This window comes from Chiloscyllium plagiosum, unplaced genomic scaffold (genome assembly GCF_037043375.1).
Source record: "Chiloscyllium plagiosum isolate Xiang-an unplaced genomic scaffold, Cpla_swu_hap1 HiC_scaffold_9, whole genome shotgun sequence".
NCBI lineage: Eukaryota > Metazoa > Chordata > Chondrichthyes > Orectolobiformes > Hemiscylliidae > Chiloscyllium > Chiloscyllium plagiosum.
Genome location: NW_028270147.1, coordinates 4,646,826 through 4,673,684, shown reverse-complemented (window position 1 = coordinate 4,673,684; position 26,859 = coordinate 4,646,826). Strand labels below are relative to the sequence as shown.

At 46.6% G+C, this 26,859-nt stretch overlaps 1 protein-coding gene across 2 annotated transcripts in view; it reads right to left on the bottom strand.

Moving 5' to 3' along the window:
* Positions 1-26,859, bottom strand: part of ddah1 (dimethylarginine dimethylaminohydrolase 1) — a 137,938-nt gene that overhangs the window by 103,075 nt on the left and 8,004 nt on the right. Inside the window, exon 1 of one of the 2 annotated variants that reach the window (XM_087990353.1) lies at positions 10,536-10,927. The exons of the other annotated variant lie outside the window; for it this stretch is intronic. Within the exon in view, the coding sequence (XP_087846479.1) occupies positions 10,536-10,838 (303 nt within the window). The 5' untranslated portion in view covers positions 10,839-10,927. Of the gene's footprint in view, positions 1-10,535; positions 10,928-26,859 lie in introns of those variants that run through there. 2 annotated transcript variants of the gene reach the window in all.

Genomic DNA, 26,859 nt, shown 5'->3' with positions numbered 1-26,859 from the left:
ACAAACACCCATATTTAAGAACATAGTTGTTGTCCAGTCTTCTCTTAACTATAGTAAACCAAATCCAAAAAGAACAATTTCGCCAGACCCTGTGATCCAAGACAGCACATCCGTTTTCTTTCAGATTCACTCACAGAATTTTTCCCAAGTCCCTTTACGTTCCAGCTTTGCGCAGTTTTTCTCAATTTATAGTTTTAATTCAATCCATTCATAGGATAAGGGCATTCTAGGCTCATCCAGCGTTTATTGCCCCTGTCTAATTGCCCAGAGGGCAGTTAAGAGTCAACCACATTGCTGTGAGTCTGGAGTCACATGTAGGCCAGACTGGGTAAAGATGGCAGTTTCCTTCCCTAAAGGAGATTAGTGAACCAGTTGGGCCCCCCCCCCCACTCCCCCACCCCCCGACCATCATCAGCTTCACATTGATTCTAAATTCCAGATTTGTATTGGATTCAGATTCCACCATCAGCCATGGCAGGAGTTGAACCTGGGTCACCAGACTCTCACCTGAGTCTCTGAGTTAATAGTTGAGCAATAATACTGCTCAGCTATTGCTCCCCCGAAACAGTAACGAGTGATCCTGTATATGGCAGTATTATTGACCATTCAGGGCATGAGCGAGACCATTGTGTAGCCAACGTTTACAGGCATACCTGTAAAGTCCACTTTCCCCTTTGCTTAATTCTGCCCTGATTGGTTGGTAGAGAAGGCTATGCGTTTGGCTAATCTGGAGTAACCAGTCCAAAGTTTCAGCTAATCATTGGGATTCTCCTATTGGATTTTCTATTCTGCTGGTGGGAATGTTAACAACTTGGACAGAACATGATTTTGAGGTAACCAAATCTGAATCATTGCCATGTTACTGCACAATGTACTCGGTGTATTCATCAATGCAGGTTAACGTGATAAATCATGAGGCAATGCTTCAGAGATGATGGTGAAACCAAAGGTTGGCTCAGCATGAAATTTCTCAATAGCCTAGAAATTACGATAAAGAGGAAACAATCTGTTTCTCCTGAAGCAACACGAAACTCTTCAAGTGCTCACCTAGATCATTTCCTGCTCTTTGAAAAGATTATTTATGTATGTGTTCCTTTGTGAAAAGGTTTTCGCAATAGTTGATCAATTATCTTCTCAACTGCCTCTCAAGTTCCTTGTTAAACCAGGGGTTTGGTACACTTGCCTTTATTAGTCAATGCATTAATTATAGGAGTAGGGAGGTCATTTTGCAGTTGGACAGGGTATCGGTGAGGCATTATTGGAAAACTGCATTTCATTCTTGTCTCCCTGTTGTAGGAAGGATGTTTTGAAAATAAAAAGGGTTCAGAAAAGATTTACAAGGATGTTGAAGGAATTGAGCTCCAGGGAGAGGCTGAAAAGGCTGTGGCTTATTTCCCTAGGGTGTCGGAGGCTGAGGGATGACCTTATAGAAGTTTATAAAATCACGAGGGGCATGGAAATGGTACACAGCCACGGCTTTTTTCTCTGGGTAAGTGAGTCCAAAACGAGATGGAATAGATTTAATGTGAGAGGGGAAAGATCTAAAAGGGATTTAGGGGGCAACTTTTCCACAGAGGGTGGTGCAAGTGTGGAATGAGCTGCCAGAGGAAGTGGTGGAGACTGGTACAATTACAGCATTTAAAAGGCATCTGGATGGGTATGTGAATAGGAAGGGTTTGGAGGGATATGGGCCAAGTACTGGCAAATGGGACAAGGTCAGATTGGGATGTCTAGTCAGCATGGACGAGTTGGGCCAAAGAGTCTGTTTCCAACTGTATGACTCTATGGGCTTAGCCTCAATAGGTCACTCATGGCCATTTTCTCCTCATTCTAATGACCACGTGTTGACAGCTGAATGTTTTTCTATTGTGATTTCTGACTTACCAACTCAACAATCTTTCACTATATCACTCTCAAGGTTTTTCTGAATTGGGATCTTCTCCTAACTTTGTCTTCTATTTCACGAAAAAATCGAAGCCCATTTGTATCACACAGAATCTTTTGCTGTGCCCAATATCCGTTTTTGTGACAGGTAATCTCACTGAACTAGCGATCTGGAGGCTCTGAAGGTAAGGGTTCAGTTCCCATCTGGTGGAATTTGAATTCAATTCATAAACCTGATTTTATTTTTTAAAAAGCTATCAGCGGTTATACAGTCATAGAGTCATAGAGACGTACAGTACGGAAACAGACCCTTCAGTCCAACCCGTCCATGCCGACCAGATATCCCAATCCAATCTAGTCCCACCTGCCAGCACCCGGCCCATATCCCTCCAAACCCTTCCTATTCATATACCCATTCAAATGCCTTTTAAATGTTGCAATTGTACCAGCCTCCACCACTTCCTCTGGCAGTTCATTCCATACACGTACCACCCTGTGTGTGCAAACGTTGCCCCTTAGGTCTCTTTTATATCTTTCCCCTCTCACCGTAAACCTATGCCCTCCAGTTCTGGACTCCCCCATCCCAGGGAAGAGTCTTTGAATTTGTAAACCTCTATAAGGTCACCCCTCAGCCTCCGACGCTCCAGGCAAAACAGTCCCAGCCTGTTCAGCCTCTCCCTGTACCTCAAATCCTTCAACCCTGGAAACATCCTTGTAAATCTTTTCTGAACCCTTTCAAGTTTCACAACATCCTTCCGATAGGATGGAGACCAGAACTGCATACAATATGCCAAAAGTGGTCTAACCAATGTCTTGTACAGCTGCAACATGACCTCCCAACGTCTGTACTCAATACTCTGACCAATAAAGGAAAGCATACCAAATTGCATTCTTGACTATCGTATCTACCTGCGACTCCACTTTCAAGGAGCTATGAACCTGCACTCCAATATCTCTTTGTGCAGCAACACTCCCTCGGACCTTACCATTAAGTGTATAAGTCCTGCTAAGATTTGCTTTCCCAAAATGCAGCACCTCGCATTTATCTGAATTAAACTCCATCTGCCACCTCTCAGCCCATTGGCCCATCTGGTCAAGATCCCGTTGTAATCTGAGGTCACCTTCTTCGCTGTCCACTACACCTCCAATTTTGGTGTCATCTGCAAACTTACTAACTATCCTTTTATGCTCGTATCTAAATCATTTATATAAATGATGAAAGTTATTGGAAAAAAATCCTCTGGTTCAATAATGTTTTCTCTTCTTTACCTCTGGTGTACATGTGACTGCAAACTCACAGCTCTGTGGTTGACACTGAACTGCCCTGTGAAACTGCCCAGCAAGCCACTCAGTTCAAGGGCAATTAGGGATGGGCAATAGAAGCCTGCCTTGCCAGCAATGCCCAACTCCCCTGAAAGACGAACAGGTTAAAAATTGAACGATAAAAACAAATCCCTTCCAGAAAGTCTGATGCAACAGGTTTGGGGGCTGAATGGCCATCTCCTGTTCTTAAATGACACACCTTGTTTTGAAACAATTAAAAGTTGAACAGGTTCCTGGTTGAACATCGGAAATGCCACGTTTGCATGACACACAGCAAAATTTAATTGAGGAAACAAAGCTACAGATTTTCTCATCCCAAAGAATGACACCTTGTTCTGCCAGTTCAGATGCATAAATCCTTACTCCTGGGAGAGATACACTGTTGCAAAACCCAGGAACACCCTTGCTAACGGTGTCTGGACATTACACAAGAATGCAGTGTATCTAACCTTATCCAGAGCAAAGAGGGATCGGCAATTAATGATGACCCAGCCAACATAGCCCACATCCCACGAACACTAGGAATAGGTTTCATAGAGCTCACTTAGGATTGAATGGGTTGAAATTGAGCTAGACCAGAGCAGTGAAGCTCCTAAAGAGATATTTTGTAACTGCTTTGTTCTCCTGGGCCTAAAGAATCCTAAAGGTAGATACAGGGATAGTGGATGCTTGGGTATAAATTTCCAAAAATGCTTGGGTTCTGGAGAAGTACCAGATGACGTGACACCCCTATTCAAAAGGGGGGGAGGTGTCAAAAAGCAGGTAGCTACAGGCTGATTAGCCTAACATCTATTATTGGATAAATATTGGAGTCATTATTAAGGAAATAACAGCAGAACATTCAGAAAATCCTAATCTAATCAAGCTGGGTCAGCGTGGCTTCATGAAAGGGAAATCGTGTTTGACTAATTTATTAGAGTTTTTTGAGGAACTCTCAATCAGAGTGGGTAGAGACAACTGTTGCATTTGGATTTTCAGAAGGTTTTCAACAACTGATCTCACTGGTGGTTAGTCATAAGAGCCCATATTGCTGGAGGTAGGATATTGGCATGGATAGAAAATTGGCTCATGGGCAGGAAACAGTGAGCGGGGATAAAGGGTTCTTTTTCAGGTTGGTGACCTGAGACCAGTGGGCTTTCAAAAAGATCAGTGTTGGGACTGCAACTCTGGGAAGCCAGGGAGGAGATTGCCGAGCCTTTGGCATCTACAGGAATAGTGCCAGAAGACTGGAAGATAGCAAATGTGGTTCCCCTGTTCAAGAAGGGGGGGTAGAGACAATCCTGGTAATTATAGACCAGTGAGCCTTACTTCAGTTGTTGGTAAAGTGTTGGAAAAGGTTATAAGAGATAGGATTTATAATCATATAGAAAAGAATAATTTGATTAGGGATAGTCAGCTTGGTTTTGTGAACGGTAGGTCGTGCCTCACAAACCTTATTAAGTTCTTTGAGAAGGTGACAAAACAGGTAGATGAGAGTAAACCGGTTGATGTGGTGCATATGGATTTCAGCAAGGCGCTCGATAAGGTTCCCCACAGTAGGCTATTGTACAAAATGCGGAGGAATGGGATTGTGGGAGACATAGCAGTTTGGATCAGTAGTTGGCTTGCTGAAAGAAGACAGAGGATGGTGGTTGATGGGAAATGTTCATCCTGAGGTCTGGTTACCAGTGGTGTACCGCAAGGGTCCACTGCTGTTCATCATTTTTATAAATGACCTGGAAGAGGGCATAGAAGGGTGGGTTAGTAAATTGTGAGGTGATTCACTTTGGTCGGAGTAACCGGAATGCAAAGTACTGGGCTAAAGGTAAGATTCTTGGTAGTGTAGGTGAGCAGAGAGATCTCGGTGTCCATGTACACAGATCCTTAAAAGTTGCCACCCGGGTTGACAGGGTTGTTAAGAAGGCATACAGTGTTTTAGCTTTTATTAATAGAGGGATCGAGTTCCGGAACCATGAGGTTATGCTACAGCTGTACAAAACTCTAGTGCGGCCGCACTTGGAGTATTGTGTACAGTTCTGGTCGCCGCATTATAAGAAGGATGTGGAAGCTTTGGAAAGGGTTCAGAGGAGATTTACTAGGATGTTGCCTGGTATGGAAGGAAGGTCTTATGTGGAAAGGCTGAGGGCCTTGACGCTGTTCTCGTTAGAGAGAAGAAGGTTGAGAGGTGACTTAATAGAGACATATAAGATAATCAGAGGGTTAGATAGGGTGGACAGGGAGAGCCTTTTTCCAAGTATGGTGATGGCGAGCATGAGGGGCATAGCTTTAAATTGAGGGGTGATAGATATAGGACAGATGTCAGAGGTAGTTTCTTTACTCAGGGAGTAGTAAGGGTATGGAATACTTTGCCTGCAACGGTAGTAGATTCTCCAGCTTTAAGTACATTTATGTTGTCATTGGACAAGCATATGGACGTACATGGAATAGTATAGGTGGGATAGGCTTCAGATTGGTATGATAGGTCGGCGCAACATCAAGGGCCGAAGGGCCTGTACTGCGCTGTAATGTTCTATGTTCTAACTGTCTCCAATATATATGAAAGACTTGTAGGAAGGAAGTGGATCGACTGTAGCCCAATTTGCAGATGACACTAAAACTGGGTGACAGGCAGGTTGTGAGAAGGAGAGATATTGCACAGTTCTGAAGGAGGGTCATTTGACCTAAAACATTAACTCTGATTTCTCTCCACAGATGCTGCCAGACCTGCTGAGCTTTTCCAGCAATTTCCATTTTTGTTTCGGATTTACAGCTTCTGTAGTTCCTTCAGTTTTTTTTTTGCAAAGATATTGATAGGTTAAGCAAATGGGTAAACAAATTTGCAAATAGAATCTATTGTGGGAAAATGTGAAGTTGTTCATTTTGGAAAGGAGAAAACCAAAAACAGAATTGCATTAGTAAACAAGGTGGTGGTCACATGGTATTATCACTGGACTATTAAGCCAGAGATCCAGATAATGTCCTGGGGACCTAGATTTGAATCCCACTACAGCAGATGGTAGAAGTTGAACTCAATAAAAAATTTCTGGAGGTTTCAGTCTAATGATGACCATGAATCCAATGTCGATTGTTGGAAAAACCCATCTGGGTCACTAATGACCTTTAGGGAAGGAAACTGCCATCCTTACCTGATCTGGTCTACACGTGACTCCGGACCTACAGCAATGGGCAGTAAAATCGACGTTTCGGGCAAAAGCCCTTCATCAGCACGGCTTTTGCCCAAAATGTCGATTTTACTGCTCCTCGGATGCTGCCTCAACTGCTGTGCTTTTCCAGCACCACTAATCTAGGTTGACAGGGTTGTTGGGCAGCACGGTGGCACAGTGGTTAGCACCGCTGCCTCACAGCGCCAGAGACACGGGTTCAATTCCCGCCTCAGGCGACTGACTGTGTGGAGTTTGCACATTCTCCCTGTGTCTGCGTGGGTTTCCTCCGGGTGCTCCGGTTTCCTCCCACAGTCCAAAGATGTGTAGGGAAGGTGAATTGGCCATACTAAATTGTCAGGGGTAAATGTAGGGGTATGGGTGGGTTGCGCTTCGGCGGGTCGGTGTGGACTTGTTGGGCCGAAGGGCCTGTTTCCACACTGTAATGTAATCTAATCTAATCAGAATCTGGTTCCCAGCATCTGCAGTCATTGTTTTTATCTACAGCAATGGGGCTGACTCTTAACTGCCCTCTGGGCAATTAGGGATGGGCAATAAATGCTGGCACATTCAGTGATGCCCTTATCCCATGAGTGATAAAATTCTAAGTTGAGAAAAACTGCAAAGGGGAACTTGTGCACAGAAACACAGAAAGTCAGCACACAGGGGCAGCAGGTAATCAGAAAGGCTGATGGAATGTTGGCCTTATTTCAAGGGGATTGGAGTATAAGAGCAGAGAAGTCTTACTGTAACTGTACAAGGGTCTGGAGAGACCACATCTGAGGCACTGTGAGCAGTTATGCCCCCTTATTTAAGGAGAGATATCACTTCATTGGAGGCAGGTCAGAGAGGGCTCATTGGGATAATCCCCAGTATGGAGGGATAGTTTTATGAGCAAACGATAAACAGGTTGGGGCTCTACTCACTGGAGTTTAGAAGAGTCAGAGGTGATCTCATTGAAACATATTGGAGTCTTAAGGGGCTTGACAGGGTCAATGCTGAGAGAATGTTTCTCCTCATGGGCGAGAGTCTAGGACTGGGGGCACAGTCTCAGAATAAAGGGCAACCAGTTTAAGACGAAGATGAGGAGAAATTTCTTCTCTCAGAGGTTTGTGAGTCTTTGGAACTCCTTGTCATAGAGAGCTGCACAGGCAAAGTCTTTGTGGATATTTAAGGCTGAGAGAGAGATTCTTGATCAGTTGTGGGGAAAGGGCAGGAAAATGGACATGAGGGATGCCGGATCAGCCATGATCCTATTGAAAGTAGACAGGTTGGAGGCTGGAAGAACACAGCAAGCCAGACAGCATCAGGAGTTAGGGAAATCCTGAAGAAGGGTTACACCTGAAATAGTCGACTTCTCTACCTCCTGATGCTGCCTGGCTTGCTGTGTTCTCCCAGCCTCCTGCCTGTCCCTCCTGATGCTGCCTGGCTTGCTGTGTTTCCCCAGCCTCCTGCCTGTCCCTCCTGATGCTACCTGTCTTGCTGTGTTTCCCCAGCCTCCTGCCTGTCCCTCCTGATGCTGCCTGCCTTGCTGTGTTTCCCCAGCCTCCTGCCCATCCCTCCTGATGCTGCCTGCCTTGCTGTGTTTCCCCAGCCTCCTGCCTGTCCCTTCTGATGCTGCCTGCCTTGCTGTGTTTCCCCAGCCTCCTGCCTGTCCCTCCTGATGCTGCCTGGCTTGCGGTGTTCCCCCAGCCTCCTGCCTGTCCTTCCTGATGCTGCCTGCCATGCTGTGTTCCCCCAGCCTCCTGCCTGTCCCTCCTGATGCTGCCTGGCTTGCTGTGTTCCCCCAGCCTCCTGCCTGTCCCTCCTGATGCTGCCTGCCTTGCTGTGTTCCCCCAGCCTCCTGCCTGTCCCTCCTGATGCTGCCTGCCTTGCTGTGTCCCCCCAGCCTCCTGCCTGTCCCTCCTGATGCTGCCTGCCTTGCTGTGTCCCCCCAGCCTCCTGCCTGTCCCTCCTGATGCTGCCTGCCTTGCTGTGTTCCCCCAGCCTCCTGCCTGTCCCTCCTGATGCTGCCTGCCTTGCTGTGTTCCCCCAGCCTCCTGCCTGTCCCTCCTGATGCTGCCTGCCTTGCTGTGTTCCCCCAGCCTCCTGCCTGTCCCTCCTGATGCTGCCTGCCTTGCTGTGTGGATAAAGAAGCTGAAACAAAAACTGCAATTGCTGGAGAAACTCAGCAGTCTGGCAGCATCTATGGAGAGAAAGCAGAGCTCAAGTCCAGTGGCTCTTCCTCATAACCTTTCAGTTCAATAGATTCAAAATATTAATTGCCTTCTCTCCACAGATGCTTCCACATCCTGCTGAGTTTCTCCAGCAATTTCTGATTGATCCAGGTTTCCAGTATCCTTGGGTTTTTTTTTGTTCAAAGAAGCTAAGGGTCTGGATTTTGAATCATGCCCAGCTTCACTTCATGCCCAACAACAGGGAAAAGGTGGGTCCCTATCTTCAGCAGTTTCATCACAAAGACAAAAGGTTTGTAACAAGAGTCGACAATTTCACAATGAGATTGTAACCTTTCTTTAACAGCTACCTTTTTAAAGGCCAAGTCATTCCCGGTAACTATCTGCCCTTTACCTCGCTGAAATTGAATGATTTCATAGAAGCAATCATAGGCTCTTTCAGGTTTTAAATTTCAAAGCAATCAGAGCCTCAGAAATATGTTAAATTAATTCTACACCATATCAGTAATTGCGCGTTCACTCAATACCAAAACTGTGTTAATAATTGAAAAGCATTCACTATATAATGGGAAATAATTAACTCAATTTCAATAGAAAGTTAACAAAATCTAACAAGATCAAAGTGCAGAGTTGCAGGAGGATTGTCAGGTAAACATTGATTTAACTCCCTGAGAAAGTGTTAGGGATAGCTATCTTAAACAATCAGGTTTACAAATGAATTGATACATCGTTCATATTATTTTGCAACTTATATACAGAGTGAGAGAGGGGGGAGAGGGTGCAAGTTAGTAAGGGTAAGAAGAGTGTGAGCAGGGTAAGGTGACAGTGACAGGGAAGAGATAGAGGGCACGGATTGAGAAGGTGAAAACCACCAAACAGCTTTACATCAACTTGCAAGAAATAAGTCAAAATTCAAGGGTGATGGGAGCCCACACAGCTCTCTGTTTCAATGAATGAATGAAAAGAGAGGTGGGGTCATGGGAGGAGGTGGGGCGAGCAAGAATGGGGCAACCGCAGGAAAAAGGCAGGGAGAAATGGAGAGGGAGTAGAAAAGGCAGAAGAGGGAGAGGGGATACAGGATGGAGGGAATGGGAAAGAAAGTGAAGGCAGTGCAGCAGGGTGGAACGGAAGATGGGTAAAGAGAATGGGACCAAGGATGGAGCAAGGGATACAGGATAGAGGGAGGGAGGGATTGAGGATGATGTTGGATAGATGCAGGATGGAGGGATTAACAGGAGAATGCATGCAGGATGCAGTGTGAGGGGGAAGGGCAAGGATGGAGAGTGAGGATGAGGAGAGGATGGGATGGGGATGAGGGTGGGGATGGGGATGGGGATGGGGATGGGATGGGGATGAGTGTGGGGATGGGGATGGGGATGAGCATGGGGATGAGGATGGGGATGATGATGGGGATGGGGATGGAGATGGAGATGGGGATGGGGATGGGGATGGGGATGGGATGGGGATGGGGATGGGGGTGGAGATGAGGATGGGGATGGGATGGGGATGGGGATGGGGATGGGGATGAGGGTGAGGGTGGGGATGGGGATGGGGATGGGGATGAGGGTGAGGGTGGGGATGGGGATGGGGATGGGGATGGGGATGGGGATGGGATGGGGATGGGGATGGGGATGGGGATGGGATGGGGATGGGATGGGGATGGGATGGGGATGGGGTGGGGGTGTGGGTGGGGATGGGGATGGGGATGGGGGTGGGGATGGGGGTGGGGATGGGGATGAGGGTGAGGGTGGGGATGGAGATGGGGATGGGGATGGGGGTGGGGGTGGGGATGGGGATGGGGGTGGGGATGGGGGTGGGGATGGGGATGAGGGTGGGGATGGGGATGGGGATGGGGGTGGGGGTGGGGGTGGGGATGGGGATGGGATGGGGATGGGATGGGGATGGGGATGGGGTGGGGATGGGGATGAGGGTGAGGGTGGGGATGGAGATGGGGATGGGGATGGGGATGGGGGTGGGGGTGGGGGTGGGGGTGGGGATGCTGAGAGCAGGGTACCTCTGCGCGGCGGCTGGATGCCCCGGGCCGGCTCAGTAACGCCGTATCTCCGCACACCACCGCGGTGTCCTCCACAAACACACAGTCCGGGAGGCTGCTGTCCCCCGGCAGCTCCACCACCTCCAGGCCCAGGACAGAGCGCAGGATTTCGGTGTAATCCTTGTGTTCCTGCCGAGCCTTCTCCATGTCCACACTCTGCTCCTGCTCCTTGTTCATCCGCAGCGCCTGAGCCGCCAGAGAATCCGCCAGATTCCGCACGATAGCGACATTGTAGCGAGCGTAAGGAGCGGGGGAACCTGCCATTGCTGCCCGGGACACCTTCTCTCTGTCCCTGTCTGTCTCTGTGTCTCTGGCTCTGTCCCTGTCTGTGTCTCTGGCTCTCACTCACCCCCTTTTTGACAGGCTGGCGTGACCGCGCACTCTCAGCCCTGCGCGTCCCCGATTCTCACTCCGCCCTCATTCCCTCCTTGATCCTCAATGCCTCAGACACACGCTTTCTCTCCCTCTCCTCCGTCTCCCCTCTCCCCCTCTCCCCCTCCCTCCTCTCCCCTGTCCCCCCTCTCTCCCTCTCCTCCGTCTCCCCTGCCCCTCCTCTCCCCCCTCCCCTGTCCCTCTCCCCATCCCCTCTCTCTCCCCCTCTCCCTGTCCTCCCTCCCCTCTCCCCGTCACTCCTCTCCCCCTTTCCCTGTCCCCCCTCTTTCCCTCTCCCCATCCCCCATCTCCCTCTCCCCGTCCCCCCTCCCTCTCCCCTTCCCCCACTCCCCCTCTCCTCCTCCCTCCTTCTTCCCGTCCCTCCTCTCTTCCTCTCCCTGTCCCCCCTCTCTCCCCTTTTCCTCCTCTCTCTCTCCCCTCTCCTTGTCCTCCCTCCCTCTCCCCGTCACTCCTCTCCCCCTTTCCCTGTCCCCCCCCTCTCCCTGTACCCCCTCCCTCTTACCTGCCCCCCCTCTCTCCCTTTCCCTGTACCCCCTCCCTCTCCCCTGTCCCTCCTCTCTCCCTCTTCCTGTACCCCCTGTCCCCCCCGTCCTCCTCTCTCCCTCAATAAGGTGAATAACCAGGGCATTTTCCCCAGTGGGGGAGTTCAAGATGAACGGGTAGATTTTTAAGGAGAGAGAAGAAAGATTTCAAAAGAACAGGAGGGGCAACTATTTTTACACAGAGTGGTTCATGTGTGGAATGAACTTCCAGAGAAAGTAGTGAACGCGGCTACAGCTACAATGTTTAAATACATATGGATAAATACATGAATGGGAAAGGTTTGGGCGCACATGGGTCAAACTCAGGAGATGGGACCAGTTTAGTTTGTGATTCTGATCACATGGACTGACTGGACCAAAGGGTGTGTTTCCGTGCTGTATGACTCTATGACTCTCCATCCCCTCCCCTGTCCCTCTTCTCCCCTCTCTCCCTCTTCTCTCCTCTGTCCCTCCTCCTCTCTCCGTCCTTCTTTCACTCCTCCTCCCTCTCCTTCCCAACCCTCTGCCCACTCTCTCTTCTTTTCTCTTCCTCATTTTCCAACCTTTTCCTACCTTCCCGCCATCCCTCTCCCTACTCTTCCTCTCCTGCCCATTCTCCCTTTCTTCTCTCCTTCCTTCTCCCATTCTCCCTCCTTCTCAGTTCCTCTCTCTACCCTCCGTCTGAGAGATCCCCTCCCTCATTGTAATAGAAGCAAGGGTAGGCCATTTGGCCCATCGAACCTGCTCCACCATTCATTGAGATCGTGGCTGATCTATCCATCGTCTCAGCTCCTCTGATCTGCATTATCCCCATAACCCTTAATTCCCCTACCATTCAAAAACCCATCCAACTGTGTCTTGAATATATGTAATGAAGCTGCCTCTACTGCTTCCTTGGGCAAAGAATTCCATAGATTCATTACTCTTTGGGAGAAGCAGATCCTCCTCACCTCTGTCCTAAATCTACTCCCCCTAACCTTGAGGCCATGTCCCTCAGTCCTAGTCTCACCCATCAGTGGAAACAACTTGCCTGCCTCTACCTTATCTATCCCTGTCATAATTTTATATGTTTCTATAAGATACCCTCTCATTCTTCTAAATTCTCACGAATACACTCCCAGGCGGTTCAATCTCTCCTCATAGGGTAATTCCCTCATCTTTGGAATCAACCTGGTGAACCTACTCTGCACTGCCGCCAAAGCCAATATATCCTTCCTCAAGTAAGGAGACCAGAACTACGCACAATATTCCAGGTATGGCCTCACTAACATCTTGCACAAGTGCAGCAGAACCTCCCTTCTCTTAAAGTCAATCCCTGTAGCAATGAAACCTAATATTCCGTTTGCTTCCTGATTACTGGTTGCACCTGCAAATCAACTTTTAGTGATTCATGTATGAATACTCCTAAGTCCCTCTGCACAACAGCATGCTGCAATCCTTCACCATTTAAATAATACTCTGACCTATTACTTTTATTTCCAAAGTGGATAACCACAAACTTACCTGCATTGTACTCCATCTGCTAGACCCTTGCCCACTCACTTAACCTATCTAAATCTCTCTGCAGACCCTCCACACTCTCTGCATAGTCTGCTTTTCCACTCAATTTAGTGTCATTGGCAAACTTGGATACAATACACTCAGTCTACTCTGCCAAATCATTTATATACATCATGAACAGTTGCAGGTCCAAGAGCAACCTCTGGCACCCCACTCACCACTGATCTCCAACTACAGAAACACTAATTTATCCCAATTATCTGTTTTCTATTAGTTAACCAGTCCTCTATCCATGCTAGTACATTCCCTGTAACTCCATGCATTCTTATGCATGAGTCTTTTATGCGGCACCTTATCAAACACCTTCTGGAAATCCGAGTATACAACAGCCACCTGTTTTCCTCCATCCACTGCACTTGTTACATCCTCAAAGAACTCCAGTACGTTTGTCAAATATGACCTTCCCTTCCTGAATCCATGCTGTGTCTGTCTGATGGAACACTTTCCATCCAGATTCAATTAGATTAGATTCCCTACAGTGTGGAAACAGGCCCTTCAGCCCAACAAGTCCACCCAGACCCTCTGAAGAGTAACCCCCAGAACCCATTTCCCTATGACTAATATACCGAACACTATGGGCAATTTAGCATGGCCAATTCACCCAGACTGCACATCTTTGGACTGTGGGAGGAAACCGGAGCACCTGGAGGAAACCCACACAGACACGGGGAGAATGCCACACAGTCACCCAAGGCTGGAATTGAACCTGGGTCCCTGGCACTGTGAGGCAGCAGCGCTAACCACTGAGCCACCGTGCTGCCCCAGTGTCTCACTATTTTTCTTTAATGATAGCCTCCAGCATTTTCCTGATGACAGATGTTAAACTAACTGGCCTACAGTTACCTGCCTTTTGCCTACACCCTTTTTTTAAAAGCAGTGTGACATTCTTTGTCTTCCAGTCTGCCAGGACCTGCCCAGAGTCCAGTGAATTTTGGTAAATTACCACTAACGCATCTACTATAACTTCCACCATTTCTTTCAGCAGCCTGGGATGCATTCATCAGGACCAGGGACTTACCTACCTTGAGACCCTCAAATTTGCTCAACACTACCCCTTTAGTGATAATAATTGAATTGAGATCCTCAACTCCCATCATATCCTTAACATCATTCTTTGGCACATTAAACACATCTTGCACGGTGAAGAAAGTGAGGACTGCAGATGCTAGAGATCAGAGTCGGGAGTGCGGTGCTGGAAAAGCACAGCAGGTCAGGCAGCATCCGAGGAGCAGGAGATTCGACATTTCGACCAGAAGCCCTTCATGAGGAATGAGGCTTGTGGGCTGGGGGGCTGAGAGATAAATGGGAGGGGTGGGGCAGGGCGGAGAGGGGGATGGTGGGTAAGATAGCTGAGAATGCAATAGGTAGATGGAAGTGGGGGGTAATGGTGACAGGGCAGAGGGGAGGGTGGAGTGGATAGGTGGGAAGGAAGATGGTCAGGTAGGACAGGTCATGAGGGTGTTGCTGAGCTGGAGGGTTGGATCTGGGATAATGTGGGGGGTGGGGGGGAGATGAGTAAACTGATGAAATCGACATTGATCCCGTGTGGTTGGAGGGTCCCAAAGCGGAAGTTGAGGTGTTCTTCCTCCTGGTGTCGGGTGGGAAGGGAATGGTGATGGAGGAGGCCCAAGTCCTACATGTCTTTAGTGGAGTTGGACTCCCCACCTATCTGCTCTCCTTCCTCTCTGACCTCTTACCATCAACCCCCACCTTCATCCACCTATCGCACTCACAGCTACCTTGCCCACAGCCCCACCCCCCTCCTATTTATCTCTCAGCCCCCTCGGCCCACAAGCCTCATTCCTGATGAAGGGCTTATGCTTGAACTGTCGACTTCCTACTCCTCGGATGCTGCCTGACCTGCTGTGCTTTTCCAGCACCACACTCTTCAACCTTTACCACTGTGAAGACTGACACAAAATAGTTATTCAAGGCCTCAGCTGTTTCCGCATTACCCAATAGTAATTCCTCTTTCTCATCCTGCAAGAGACCTTCATCATGTTAGCCACCCTTTCCTGTTTTATATATTTATAAAACTTTTTCTTACCTGTTTTTATATTCTGTGCTAGTTTCATTCATGATCTATCTTTCCTTTCTTTATGGCTTGCTTCGTGGTTTTTTTGCTGCTTTTTCAAGTTTTCCCAAACTCCCTGTTTCCCACTACTCTTGGCTATTTTGTAAGCCTAAGCTTTTAATTGAATGCCTTCCTGTATTTCCTTGGTTATCCAAGGCTGGCTTTCCTCGTTTTTGACCAGAATATACTTTCCTTGAGCATTGTGAAAAATCTCTTTGACAGTCCTCCACTGTTCCTCAACCGTCCCACCATATAACTTATGTTCCTAGTCTAATTTAGCCAACTCCTTTCTCATCCCATTATTGTCTCCCTTGTTTAAGCCTAACACCCTGGTTTTAAATGATATTATTTCATCCTCATTTTGTATCCAAAATTCGATCATACTGTGATCGCTCTTTCTGAGAGGATCCTTAACTATGAATCATTAATTTACCTGTCACATTGCACAGGACCAGACCTAAGATTACACGCTGCCTTGTAGGTTCAGTAACACGCTGTTCAAGAAAGTTATCATGGATGACTCCTATGAACTCCTCTTCAATACTGCCTCTACCCACTTGATTCAGCCAATCAATGTTCATGTTAAAGTCCCCCATGGCTACAGCCGTTCTATTCATACATGCATCAGATATTTCTTGACTGATTGCCAATGCCACTGTTGCACTATTATTGGGGGAAGAGAGTGAGGACTGCAGATGCTGGAGATCAGAGTCGAAGAGTGTGGTGCTGGAAAAGCACAGCCGGTCAGGCAGCAGCTGAGGAGCAGGAGAATCAACGTTTCGGGCATAAGCCCTTCATCAGGAAACATCGATTCTCCTGCTCCTTGGATGCTGCCTGACCTGCTGTGCTTTTCCAGCACCGCACCCATTATTATTGGGTGGCCTATAGACTACTCCCACCAGGGACTTCTTTCCCTTACTATTCCTGATCTTCACCCAAATGGATTCAACATTTTGCTCCTTAGATGCTATATCATCTCTCCTAATCTCATCCTTAATTAAGAGTGCGACACCACCTCCCTCACCTTCCATGCCTATCCTTCCTAATTACCTGATACCTTTGGATATTTAATTCCCAGTCATCACCACCCTGCAACTACATTTCTGTAATGCCTACTAAATCATATCCCTTTATAGTGATTTGAACAACAAGTTTGTTTTGAATATGACAGGCAATCAGATAAAGTGCCCTCATACTCTCTGTCCCTTTAGAATCTAACAATCTCATTGTCTTTTGCATATGATTCTGTCGCCCAATTTTTCTTTTCTAATGTTTGCTCTGGTCTCTACATCACTTCCTTCTGCCCAGACTCCCATCCTCTTGCCATTTTAGTCTCCCCTTCCTCACAGTCTCTCTGCTCGCTGCATTGACCTTTACACCAACTGCTGCATCTTCTGACCTGACGCTCTGGTTCCCACCAACCCCCCTCTCCTCAACCTAGTTTAAATCTTCCCCAACACCTCTGGCAAACCTGTCCACAAGAATATTGGTCCCCCTCGAGTTCAGGTGTAACCCGTCCCTTTTGTACAGGTCATACCTTCCCCAGAAGAGAACCAAGTGATCCACAAATCTGAAACCCTGCCCCCTGCACCAACTCTTCAGCCACACATTTAGAACATAGAACAGTACAGCACAGAACAGGCCCTTCAGCCCACGATGTTGTGCCGACCATTGATCCTCATGTAAGGTAAACCTAATGTACGAACACTCAAACTTCTGTGACCATATGCATGTCCAGCAGTCTCTTAAATATCCCTAATGACCTCACTTCCACAACTGCTGCTGGCAATGCATTCCATACTCCCACAACTCTCTGCGTAAAGAACCCGCCTCTGACATCCCTCTATACTTTCCGCCAAACAGCTTAAAACTATGTCTCTTCATGTTAACAATTTCTGCCCTGTGAAAAAGTCTCTGGCTATCAACTCTATCTATGCCTGTCATTATCTTGTACACCTCAATTAGGTCCCCTCTCTTCCTTCTTTTCTCCAATGAAAATAGTCCGAGCTCAGTCAACCTCTCTTCGTAAAATAAGTCCTCCATTCCAGGCAGCATCCTGGTAAACCTCCTCTGAACCCTCTCCAAAGCATCCTCATCTTTCCTATAATAGGGCGACCAGAACTGGACGCTGTATTCCAAGTGCGGTCTAACCAAAGTTTTATAGAGTTGCAACAAGATCTCACAGCTCTTAAACTCAATCCCCCCTGTTAATGAAAGCCAAAACACCGTATGCTTTCTTAACAACCCTGTCCACTTGGGTGGCAATTTTAAGGGATCTATGTACCTGCACCCCAAGATCCCTCTGTTCCTCCACACTGCCAAGAATCCGGTCTTTAATCCTGTACTCAACATTCAAGTTCGACCTTTCAAAATGCATCACCTCGCATTTATCCAGGTTGAACTTCATCTGCCACCTCTCAGCCCATCTCTGCATCCTGTCAATGTCCCGCTGCAGCCTACACCAGTCCTCTATACTGTCGACACCTCCAACCTTTGTGTCGTCTGCAAACTTGCCGACCCATCCTTCAATCTCCTCATCTAAGTCATTAATAAAAATTACAAAGAGTAGAGGCCCAAGAACAGAGCCCTGTGGAACACCACTCAACGCTGACTCCCAGGCAGAATACTTTCCTTCCACTACCACTCGCTGTCTTCTGTCGACCAGCCAATTCTGTATCCAGACAGCTAAATTTCCCTGTATCCCATTCCTCCTGACTTTCTGAATGAGCCTACCATGGGGAACCTTATCAAATGCCTTGCTGAAGTCCATATACACCACATCCTCAGGTATGACACCGGAGTCTGCCATACCTTCCTAATCCTGCCCTCACTAGCGTGCGGCACAGGCAGCAACCCAGAGATTACTACCCATGAGGTCTTTTTTTTAAACTTCCTTCCTAACTTGCGAAATTCACTTTTCATGACCTCATGCCTTTCCCTATCTATGCCATTGTTACTGATGTGTATCATGTCCTCTCGCTGTTCACCCTCCCCCTTAAGAATCCTGTAGACTTGCTCCGAGACATCTCTGACCCTGGCATCCGGGAGGCAACATACCATCCGCGTGTCTCATTCTTGTTCACAGAATCTCCTGTCTGTTCCCCTAACCAATGAATCCCCTATCACTATCGCACTCCTCTTATGCCCCCTTCCCTTTTGAACCAACCATCCCAAACCATACCCTCACTAACCCCAGTCCCTCCACCTCCAGCTCGCTCTGCACTTCCTTCCTCTCACTCCAATCCTTCCCCCTCCCTCCTTCATTCCCTTTCTCTTTCTATCTAGCCTCTGTCCATCAACTGCCCTACTATCCCCCACATTGGGAAATTTCAAATAGGTGATCCAGGTCACTCAGCTTCCTAAAGAAAGCGAGAGAGAGGTGAGAGTTTTTGGGAAAGAGTTGCATAGCTCAGGGTCCAGGCAGCAGCATTCTTGCGATATGTCAGTGATTATGATGGGGAGTGTTCAAAAGGTTGGAATTAGAAGCATGCAACAATCTCAGAAGATGCCAGAGCTGGAGGAGATTACAGAGTTCAGCCGGGGAGCAACCAGGGAGGGGTTTGGAAAGATGATTGAGAATTTTCAAATCAAGTGCAACTTAACCAGTTTCCTATACCATAAACCAGAATGCACAGAAGGGGTAAAGGGATAGGGTTTGTTGTGCATTCCTGATGAAGGGCTTTTGACCGAAACATCGATTTTCCTGCTCCTCAGATGCTGCCTGACCTGCTGTGCTTTTCCAGCACTACTCTGATCCAAACTCTGGTTTCCAGTATCTGCAGTCCTCACTTTTGCCTCAGATTTGCTGTGCACTGGGGTCAGGGCACAGATACAGAGGGATTTTAAACAATGATGAGTATTTTAAAATAAAGGTGTTACTCTGCTGGACAGCACCAGCCATGTTAATACAGTGCCTATAAGAGCAGGTCAGAGGCTAGGAATCCTGGGCTGGAAATGTGTTGCTGGAAAAGCGCAGCAGGTCAGGCAGCATCCAGGGAACAGGAGAATCGACGTTTTGGGCATAAGCCCTTCTTCAGGAATCCTGAAGAAGGGCTTATGCCCGAAACGTCGATTCTCCTGTTCCCTGGATGCTGCCTGACCTGCTGCGCTTTTCCAGCAACACATTTCCAGCTCTGATCTCCAGCATCTGCAGACCTCACTTTCTCTGCTAGGAATCCTGGACCCTGTAACTCACCTCCTTACTCTCCCGCCTTTGCCACCTTCAAAGATTGATACACCTGAACCCTCGGGTTGCTCTTTAGAATTGTGCCATTGAGTCTATTTGCCTCTTCCCATCCCTTCTCCAAAAATGTATCACATCCCAGCTCTCTGTATTAAATTCCTTCTGCTACGTGTCTGCTCATTGTATCTAACATCCTGTTGCATGATATTCATGACATCCTCACTATCTGTTATACCCACAAAGTTGGTATCATCAGCAAGTTGTGAAATTTTACACGACCTTCCAATATCCATGCCATTTACATGCATCCAAAACAGAAATGGTCTTTGGTATCTTTTCTATCCCTCCCTCCCTCCCATCTCAATAACAAACATTTGATCTTCGTGCTCAAATTCTGGAGTGGGATAAGCGTAGTTAGGTTGACTGGGACAATGCATCCATGCACGAGAATTCCTAGAAGCATGGCATTCCAAGCGGAACTCTATCAACAAACGCATCATGATTTTAAGGTACCAGTGTCGGACTGGGGTGGGCAAAGTTAAAAATCACACAACACCAGGTTATAGTCCAACAGGTTTATTTGGAAGCACTAGCTTTCGTAGCGCTGCTCCTTCATCAGATGGTTGTGGAGTATAAGATCACAGAATTTACAGCAATTGTTGCTGATAAAGGAGCAACGCTCTGAAAGTTAATGCTCCCAAATAAACCTGTTGGACTATAACCTGGCGTCGTGTGTTTTTTAATTTTGAACAACAAACACATCGATTTGGATCCTAACTACCTCTCTCTGAGAAAAACAACAGGAAATGACATCACCAACACAGGAAGTGGCATCGCCAACCCAAGGAAATCTAAACACATAAATAAAAAGTGGGACATACCACCAGTGCTTCACCAGAGGCTCACTGATGATGTTACCTAGTATGGTGACGAAACGTCTAAAAACGAACCTTCCAGCTCAGCGAGCAAGCTTACATCCAATAGCTAGGTGGTTGTTTTTGATGAGCACAGATGCACTGGGCTGAAGGGCTCAGTGCTGTGTGTCGATGATTCTGTGGAGAACTGAACATGAAACCTTGTAGATTCAGTGACAAAACTAGCTGAGGCCTGGTTGCTGAATGTTTTGCTTCAGTCTGAGACCCACTGCGATTTAGCTGTCACTTCACTGAGTTTGACACTGAGCATTGCTACATGAGTTTCCTTTAACATTTCCCAAGCACTGAGGCCTTAGATGATGTTTCTCTTACCACTCTAGCTTGGAGCTGTTAACATTGCACATGGCGAGAATCAAAATCAGTCTCAATTTACACAGGGTCTTAGAATATTAACACTGAACCGAGGCATCATAGAGTAAAATGTGACATATGGGGAGGATATTATTCAGGTGGAGAGAGTCAGAAGAGATTTACCAGGATGGTGCCAGGTATGGAAGGTTTGAGCTTTAAGGAAAGCCTAGATAGGCTGGGACTTTCTTCACTGGAGCGTAGGAGGTCGAGAGGCGACCTGATAGATGTTTAGATAGAGTTAATGGTGGTTGTCTTTTCCATCGGAGGAGGGATTTCATGACTCGGGAGCATATTATTATGAGAGGAGAGAGAGTTTAAAAAGATATGAAGGGCAATTTGTTTACACAGAGGATGGTTCACGTGTGCAATGAACTTCCTGAGAAAGTGGTGTATATGGGTACAATTGCCACATTTAAAAAACACTTAGGTGGGGATATGAATCGGAAAGGGATATGGCCCAGGACTAGGCAGGTGGGACTAGTTTAATTTGGGATTACGTTCAGCATGGACTGGTTGGACTGAAGGATCTGTTTCCATGCTGTATGACTCTATGTAAGGAGATATTATGCCAGGATGAACAAAAGGACAGTGGGTGGTTTTAATTAATGTTCAAAGTTGGAGAGGTTTAGGAAGGGGATTGCAGAGCACAGGGCGCAGGCAGCTGAAGGGAAAACTGTTCATGAGTCTTTCAAATTGGGATGGCCAAGAGGCTGGAATTGGAGGAACATGGAAACCTTACAAGCAGGTGGAGCTAGAGCAGATTACAGAGCTCAGCAAGGGAGAGACCACGGTGGGGTTTGTAAACAAGACCAAGAACTTTAAAACTGAGATGCAACTTAACCAGCTGCATACGCAGGTCAGGAAACATGGGAGTAATGAAGGGACAGGATCCAGAGTGTGGTGGGATCGGGGCAGTAAAGTTCAGAATGATTTCAGGTCTGGAGAGGAATATTCTGATCTGCACCCTGTTCAGGTAAGGGGCAGTGGTGAACTCTCTGGAAGAAGCTGACTGGCAATTATTTGTGAAGCTCGCTCCTTGTTGTAGTTACACTCAGTTGCAGAGTCAGATTCTGATCCGAGTGCAGAAGTAGCAGAATGCCATCAGGTTGGAAGAGTGGACTTTGATTCTGGTGCAACCCAGAGCTCCAGTGTAGGACGGGGTCTGGTTTAGAAAGGAATCACTGTATTAAGAGCAGTTCAGCAGTTTGCAAAGTTAGAGGGAAAGCCAACACCACAGATGTTGGAAATGGAGAATATTTTACCAGCTGGTTAAAGGTTTACCCCTCTCTATGTGCTCACAGTGTAATGAAACCAGATTAAAGATCCTCTAAGAAGTAGTGATCATAACATGACAGACATTAATATTCAGTTTGAGAAAGCTCAAGAGTGAGAATGTTAAGTCAGAAACAAACGTGTTTAACATAAATAAAGGGACTTCTAATGGAATGAGGATAGAGTTAACTAAGATTAGCAGGAATGACAGATATTTAAGGAGGTAATTCATGACTCTCAGCGAAAATATATCCCAGTAAGGAGGAATGATTCAAAGAAAAGAATGATACAGCCATGTTAACCAAGGAAGTTAAGGATAGCATTGAGTAGAAAGGAAAAGCATAAGGAAGGTGAAACTCAGAATTAAGCAAAGGAAGAGTAAAAAGGTAAGAAAGACAAAGAAAATAACCAATGAGTGCAAACTAGCAAGGAAGACAAAAACTGTCAGTAAGAGCTTCTTTAAATATATGAAAAGGAAGAGAAAGGTCAAACTGAACTTAGGGTCCTTAGAAAATGAATCTGGGGAGACAGTTTTGGGGAACAAGAAAATGGCCGAGGCATGAAACAAATATCTTTCATCAGCCTTTGTGGTGAAAGATACTTCAAACATTCCATTCACACTGAGCATACGGATGAGGAATTAAGTTACCATTGGCATCGCAAGAGAAGTCAGATTAGACAAACTAATGGGGCCAAAGACAGCCACATTCCCTGGCCCCAGTGCCTTACATCCCATGATTCTAAAATAAATATCTACAGAGTTAGTGGGTGCATTGCTTATAAATTTCCAAAGGATTGGAAAGCTGCTGAAATGACACCCCTATTCAAAAAGGAAGAGAATAAAATGTGGGAAACTATAGCCAATTAGCCTAATGTCTATTGCTGGAAAAGTATTGGAATCAATTATTAAGGAAGTAATAACATTTGAAAAATCATGATCTAATCGATCAGAGTCAGCATGGCTTTATGAAAAGGAAATTATGTCTGACTAATTTATCAGAGTTTTTTGAGGAAGTCTCAACCAGAGTGATAGAGGGGAACCAGTCAATGTGCTGTATTTGGACATCCAGATGGTGTCATAAAATAACAGTCTACAGTGTTGGAGGTAGCATATTGGCATGGTTAGAGAATTGGCTCATGGGCAGGAACCAGCAAGTGGAGAGAAGGAATTCTTTTTCAGGTTGGTGACCTGTGTCTCAAGGGGTTCCACAAGGATCAGTGCTGAAACTACACCTCCGTTTACAATATTAATGACTTGGAGGAAGGAAGCGGATGTAATGTAGACAAATTTGCAGATAACACAAAAATAAATGGAAAGACAGGTTGTGAGAGGGATAGAAACCTTTTAGTAAGAGATATTGATCATTATTGACAGGTCTAAATTAATTTAGGATATCTGGTCGGCGTGAGTGAGTTGAACCAGAGGGTTTGTTTTTGTGCCCTCCAATGCTAGGACAATAACTCCAAGTGCTGGTGAGACCACACATGGAGAACTGTGCGCTGTGGTGGTCCCCTTATTTAAGGAAAGACAAACTTTCATAGACGCAGTCCAGAAAAAGTTAATGGGAATGATCCCTGGTATGGAAGGATTGTCTTATGAACAAAGGCTAAACAGGTGGGGACGCTACTCACTGGAATTTCGAAGAATATGAGGTGATCTCACTGAAACCTCTCGGATTCTTAAGGAGTTTGACAGGGTCAATGCTGAGAGGATGTTTCCCCTCACGGGAGAGAGTCTAGGACCAGAGGGCACAGACTCAGAATAAAGGGGCACCAATTTAAGACTGAGCTGAGGAGGAATTTCTTCCCTCAGAGGGTTGTCATTTAACTCTTTGTCACAGAGAGCAGTGGGGACGGAGTCCTTTTGTATATTTCAGGTGGAGAGAGATAGATTCTTGGTCAGTCGGGGAATCAAGGGTTACGGGGAAAGGACAGGAAAGTGGACGTGGGGAATGTCAGATCAGCAATGATCCTACTGAATGGTGGAGCAGGCTCGAAGGGCCAGAATGGCCTACTCCTGTTCCTGTTTCTTATGGTCTTTGGAAAACACTAATGCTGGTTCTGTCTCCAAAGATATTGTCGGGCCAGCTGGGCATTTCGAGACTTTTCTGTTATATTGAATGTTGAGAGTTTATTTCAATTATTTTGAGCATATGCACCCAGACTGGCCTTTATTCACAGTGCCATCATCAATGGAAACGTCTAGATTTCATGTCAACTTTCTCTGGTACTGTATTTTGGAAAGGCAAATCTTAGCAGGACTTATACACTTAATGTTAAGGTTCTGGGGAGTGTTGCTGAACAAAGAGATCCTGGAGCGCAGGTTCACAGCTCCTTGAAAGTGGAGTCGCAGATGACAGGATAGTGAAGAAGGCGTTTAGTATGCTTCCTTTAATTGGTCAGAGTATTGAGTACAGGGGTCAGGAGGTCATGTTGCAGCTGTACAGGACATTGGTTTCGCCACTTTTGAAATATTGCATATAATTCTGGTCTCCTTCCTGTCGGAAGGATGTTGTGAAACTTGAAAGGGTTCAGAAAACATTTACGAGGATGTTGCCAGGGTTGGAGGATTTGAGCTATAGAGAGAGACGGAACAGGCTGGGGATGTTTTCCCTGGAGCGTCAGAGGCTGAGGGGTGACCTTATAGAGGTTTACAAAATTATGTGGGGCATGGAAAGGGTAAATAGACAAGGTCTTTTCCCCAGAGTGGGGGAGTCCAGAACCAGAGGGCATAGGTTTAAGGTGAGAAAGGAAATTTATAAAAGGGACCTGAGGGGCAACTTTTTCACGCAGAGGGTGGTGCGTGTATGGAATGAGCTGCTGGAGGAAGTGGTGGACGCTGGTACAATTACAACATTTAAAAGGTATCTGGATGGGCATGTGAATAGGAAGGGTTTAGGGGGATATGGGCCGGGTACTGGCAGGTGGGACTAGATTGGGTTGGGCTATCTGGTCGGCATTGACGGGTTGGACCGAAGGGTCTGTTTCCAGGCTGTACGTCTCTATGACTCTGTGTGGGCTGTGCCTAGCTTTTCTTTTTTACTTCATTTGAGTCACAATTTCCTCAAATCAACATCGTGTTCCTCAAATTGTGCCCTGTACAAGCATAAACATTTCCTTTCTGCATTTGAGATTATGACTAAGACTTTCCACATCAAAATCCTCTTTGGCTTCTGAGGTGCCCTTTAATGCCTGCACCATTTTAAGCTTAAAATCTGCCCTTTTTCTCTCTTCCTTGTATCTCTAGTTTAAGTCTTCCCCATTCCATTTCTCTTCAATTTAATTCCAATGGACTTTCCATATCTTTTCCTGCCCTTTGGGATTTCAACTCCAGTTTTTTTCATAATTTCTTTATGCTCACATTTCTTTAATTTTAAATCAATATCCGCTGCTTCAGATATTTCACTACTCAGCGTCCCCAGTTCCTTCTGCACTTCCAAGAAACCCTAAACTGCGTTTGCCTTCTTAGCTCTGGAAGGAAATTCCAATTGCAATTTACTTATCAGTTCAGTTAACCTGACTATGTCGGAGCAGATGACTGCAGATGCTGGAATCTGTACCGAAAACAAATGCTGGAGATCACAGGGGGTCAGACAGCATCCATGGAGAGACAGCAAGGTAATGTTTCGAGTCTAGATGACTCCAGATGTGCCTGACCAGATGGGATCTCCAGCATTTTATTAACTTGACTTTGTGATCTTGTGTGAGTGGCTCAGGAACACCTCTGCCACCTGCAGGAAGACCTTAGCAGTTTCCCATGCCATTTTGTTTTTATACAATACAAAACCTTATTGTTCTTTGAATCCTTTGTCCACTTATTAACTTCATACCCATATCTTCATTGTCTTTGTTCTCAAACAATTGTGGCAATGGACCCTATTTGCTCATCATGACCCACTCGGGAGAGTGTGCTGATGCTTGATTCTGCCCCAGGAACATCACAAAAATTAAAGATTTAATTTAAAAGACATCTGGATGGGTACCTGAATAGGCGGGTTTAGAGAGATATGGGCCAAAAGCTGGCAAATGGGACTAGATTAATTTAGGATATCTGGTCGGTATGGACGAGTTGGACTGAAAGGTCTGTTTCCATGCTGTACATCTCTATGACTCTGAAATGATCAAAGCCCCCAATTTTCCTGTGTGGTGAACTTAGGTTGACAGAAATCACTGACCAGATTTCTGAACTTAATGACAAACTACTCTTTATTGCAAATTAAATCAGTTCTAACCTCAGACTAACTTAAACTGCACCCCTACTTAAATCCTTCACACACACGTGCCAACAAACACAGACATCAACAAAAAAAGACTTTATGGGTAGAGACAAAAATGTTCGGGGAACACAGTTCAATGGCACCAGCTGCAGAATTCAACAAGATGTCCTTTTGCTTCTTCTCAGTCCTGATCTCTGACCTTGTTTGTTCCAAGTCCCCTTTGCTCTGCACTGCACGCACAGGGTGGGTGGTGCACTCATGTTCAGTTTCTCATCCACTTGGTAAAGACAGCAGCTTTTAAGCAGCTGGTGAGTGAGAATAGCAAGCTAACCTCCAATTCCCATTGACTTCTCCACATGGTGTTTTTTATTCTCTCTTCACAAAAAGAGCGGGAGCAGCAGAGGAAGTGACGGCAAACAGAGGGGCAGCCGGGAAGGAGAACTGTGAGTATAAATACTCACCCAGCGTTGCAGGTGTAAGCTGCAGTGAAGGGGTCTGTGGCTCTGAGACTCAGAAGGGAAAGGGGGAGAGGAGGAGAGCGCTAGTTATAGGGGACTCTCTAGTTAGAGGGACGGACAGGCGGTTCTGTGGACATGGGCGAGACTCACGGATGGTTTGTTGCCTCCCGGGTGCCAGGGTCCGAGACGTCTCAGACCGTGTCTTCAGAATCCTTAAGGGGGAGGGTGTGCAGCCAGAAGTCGTGGTGCACATTGGCACCAACGACATAGGTAGGAAGAGAGGTGGGGAGGTCATTCAAGAGCTCAAGGAGTTAGGCTGGA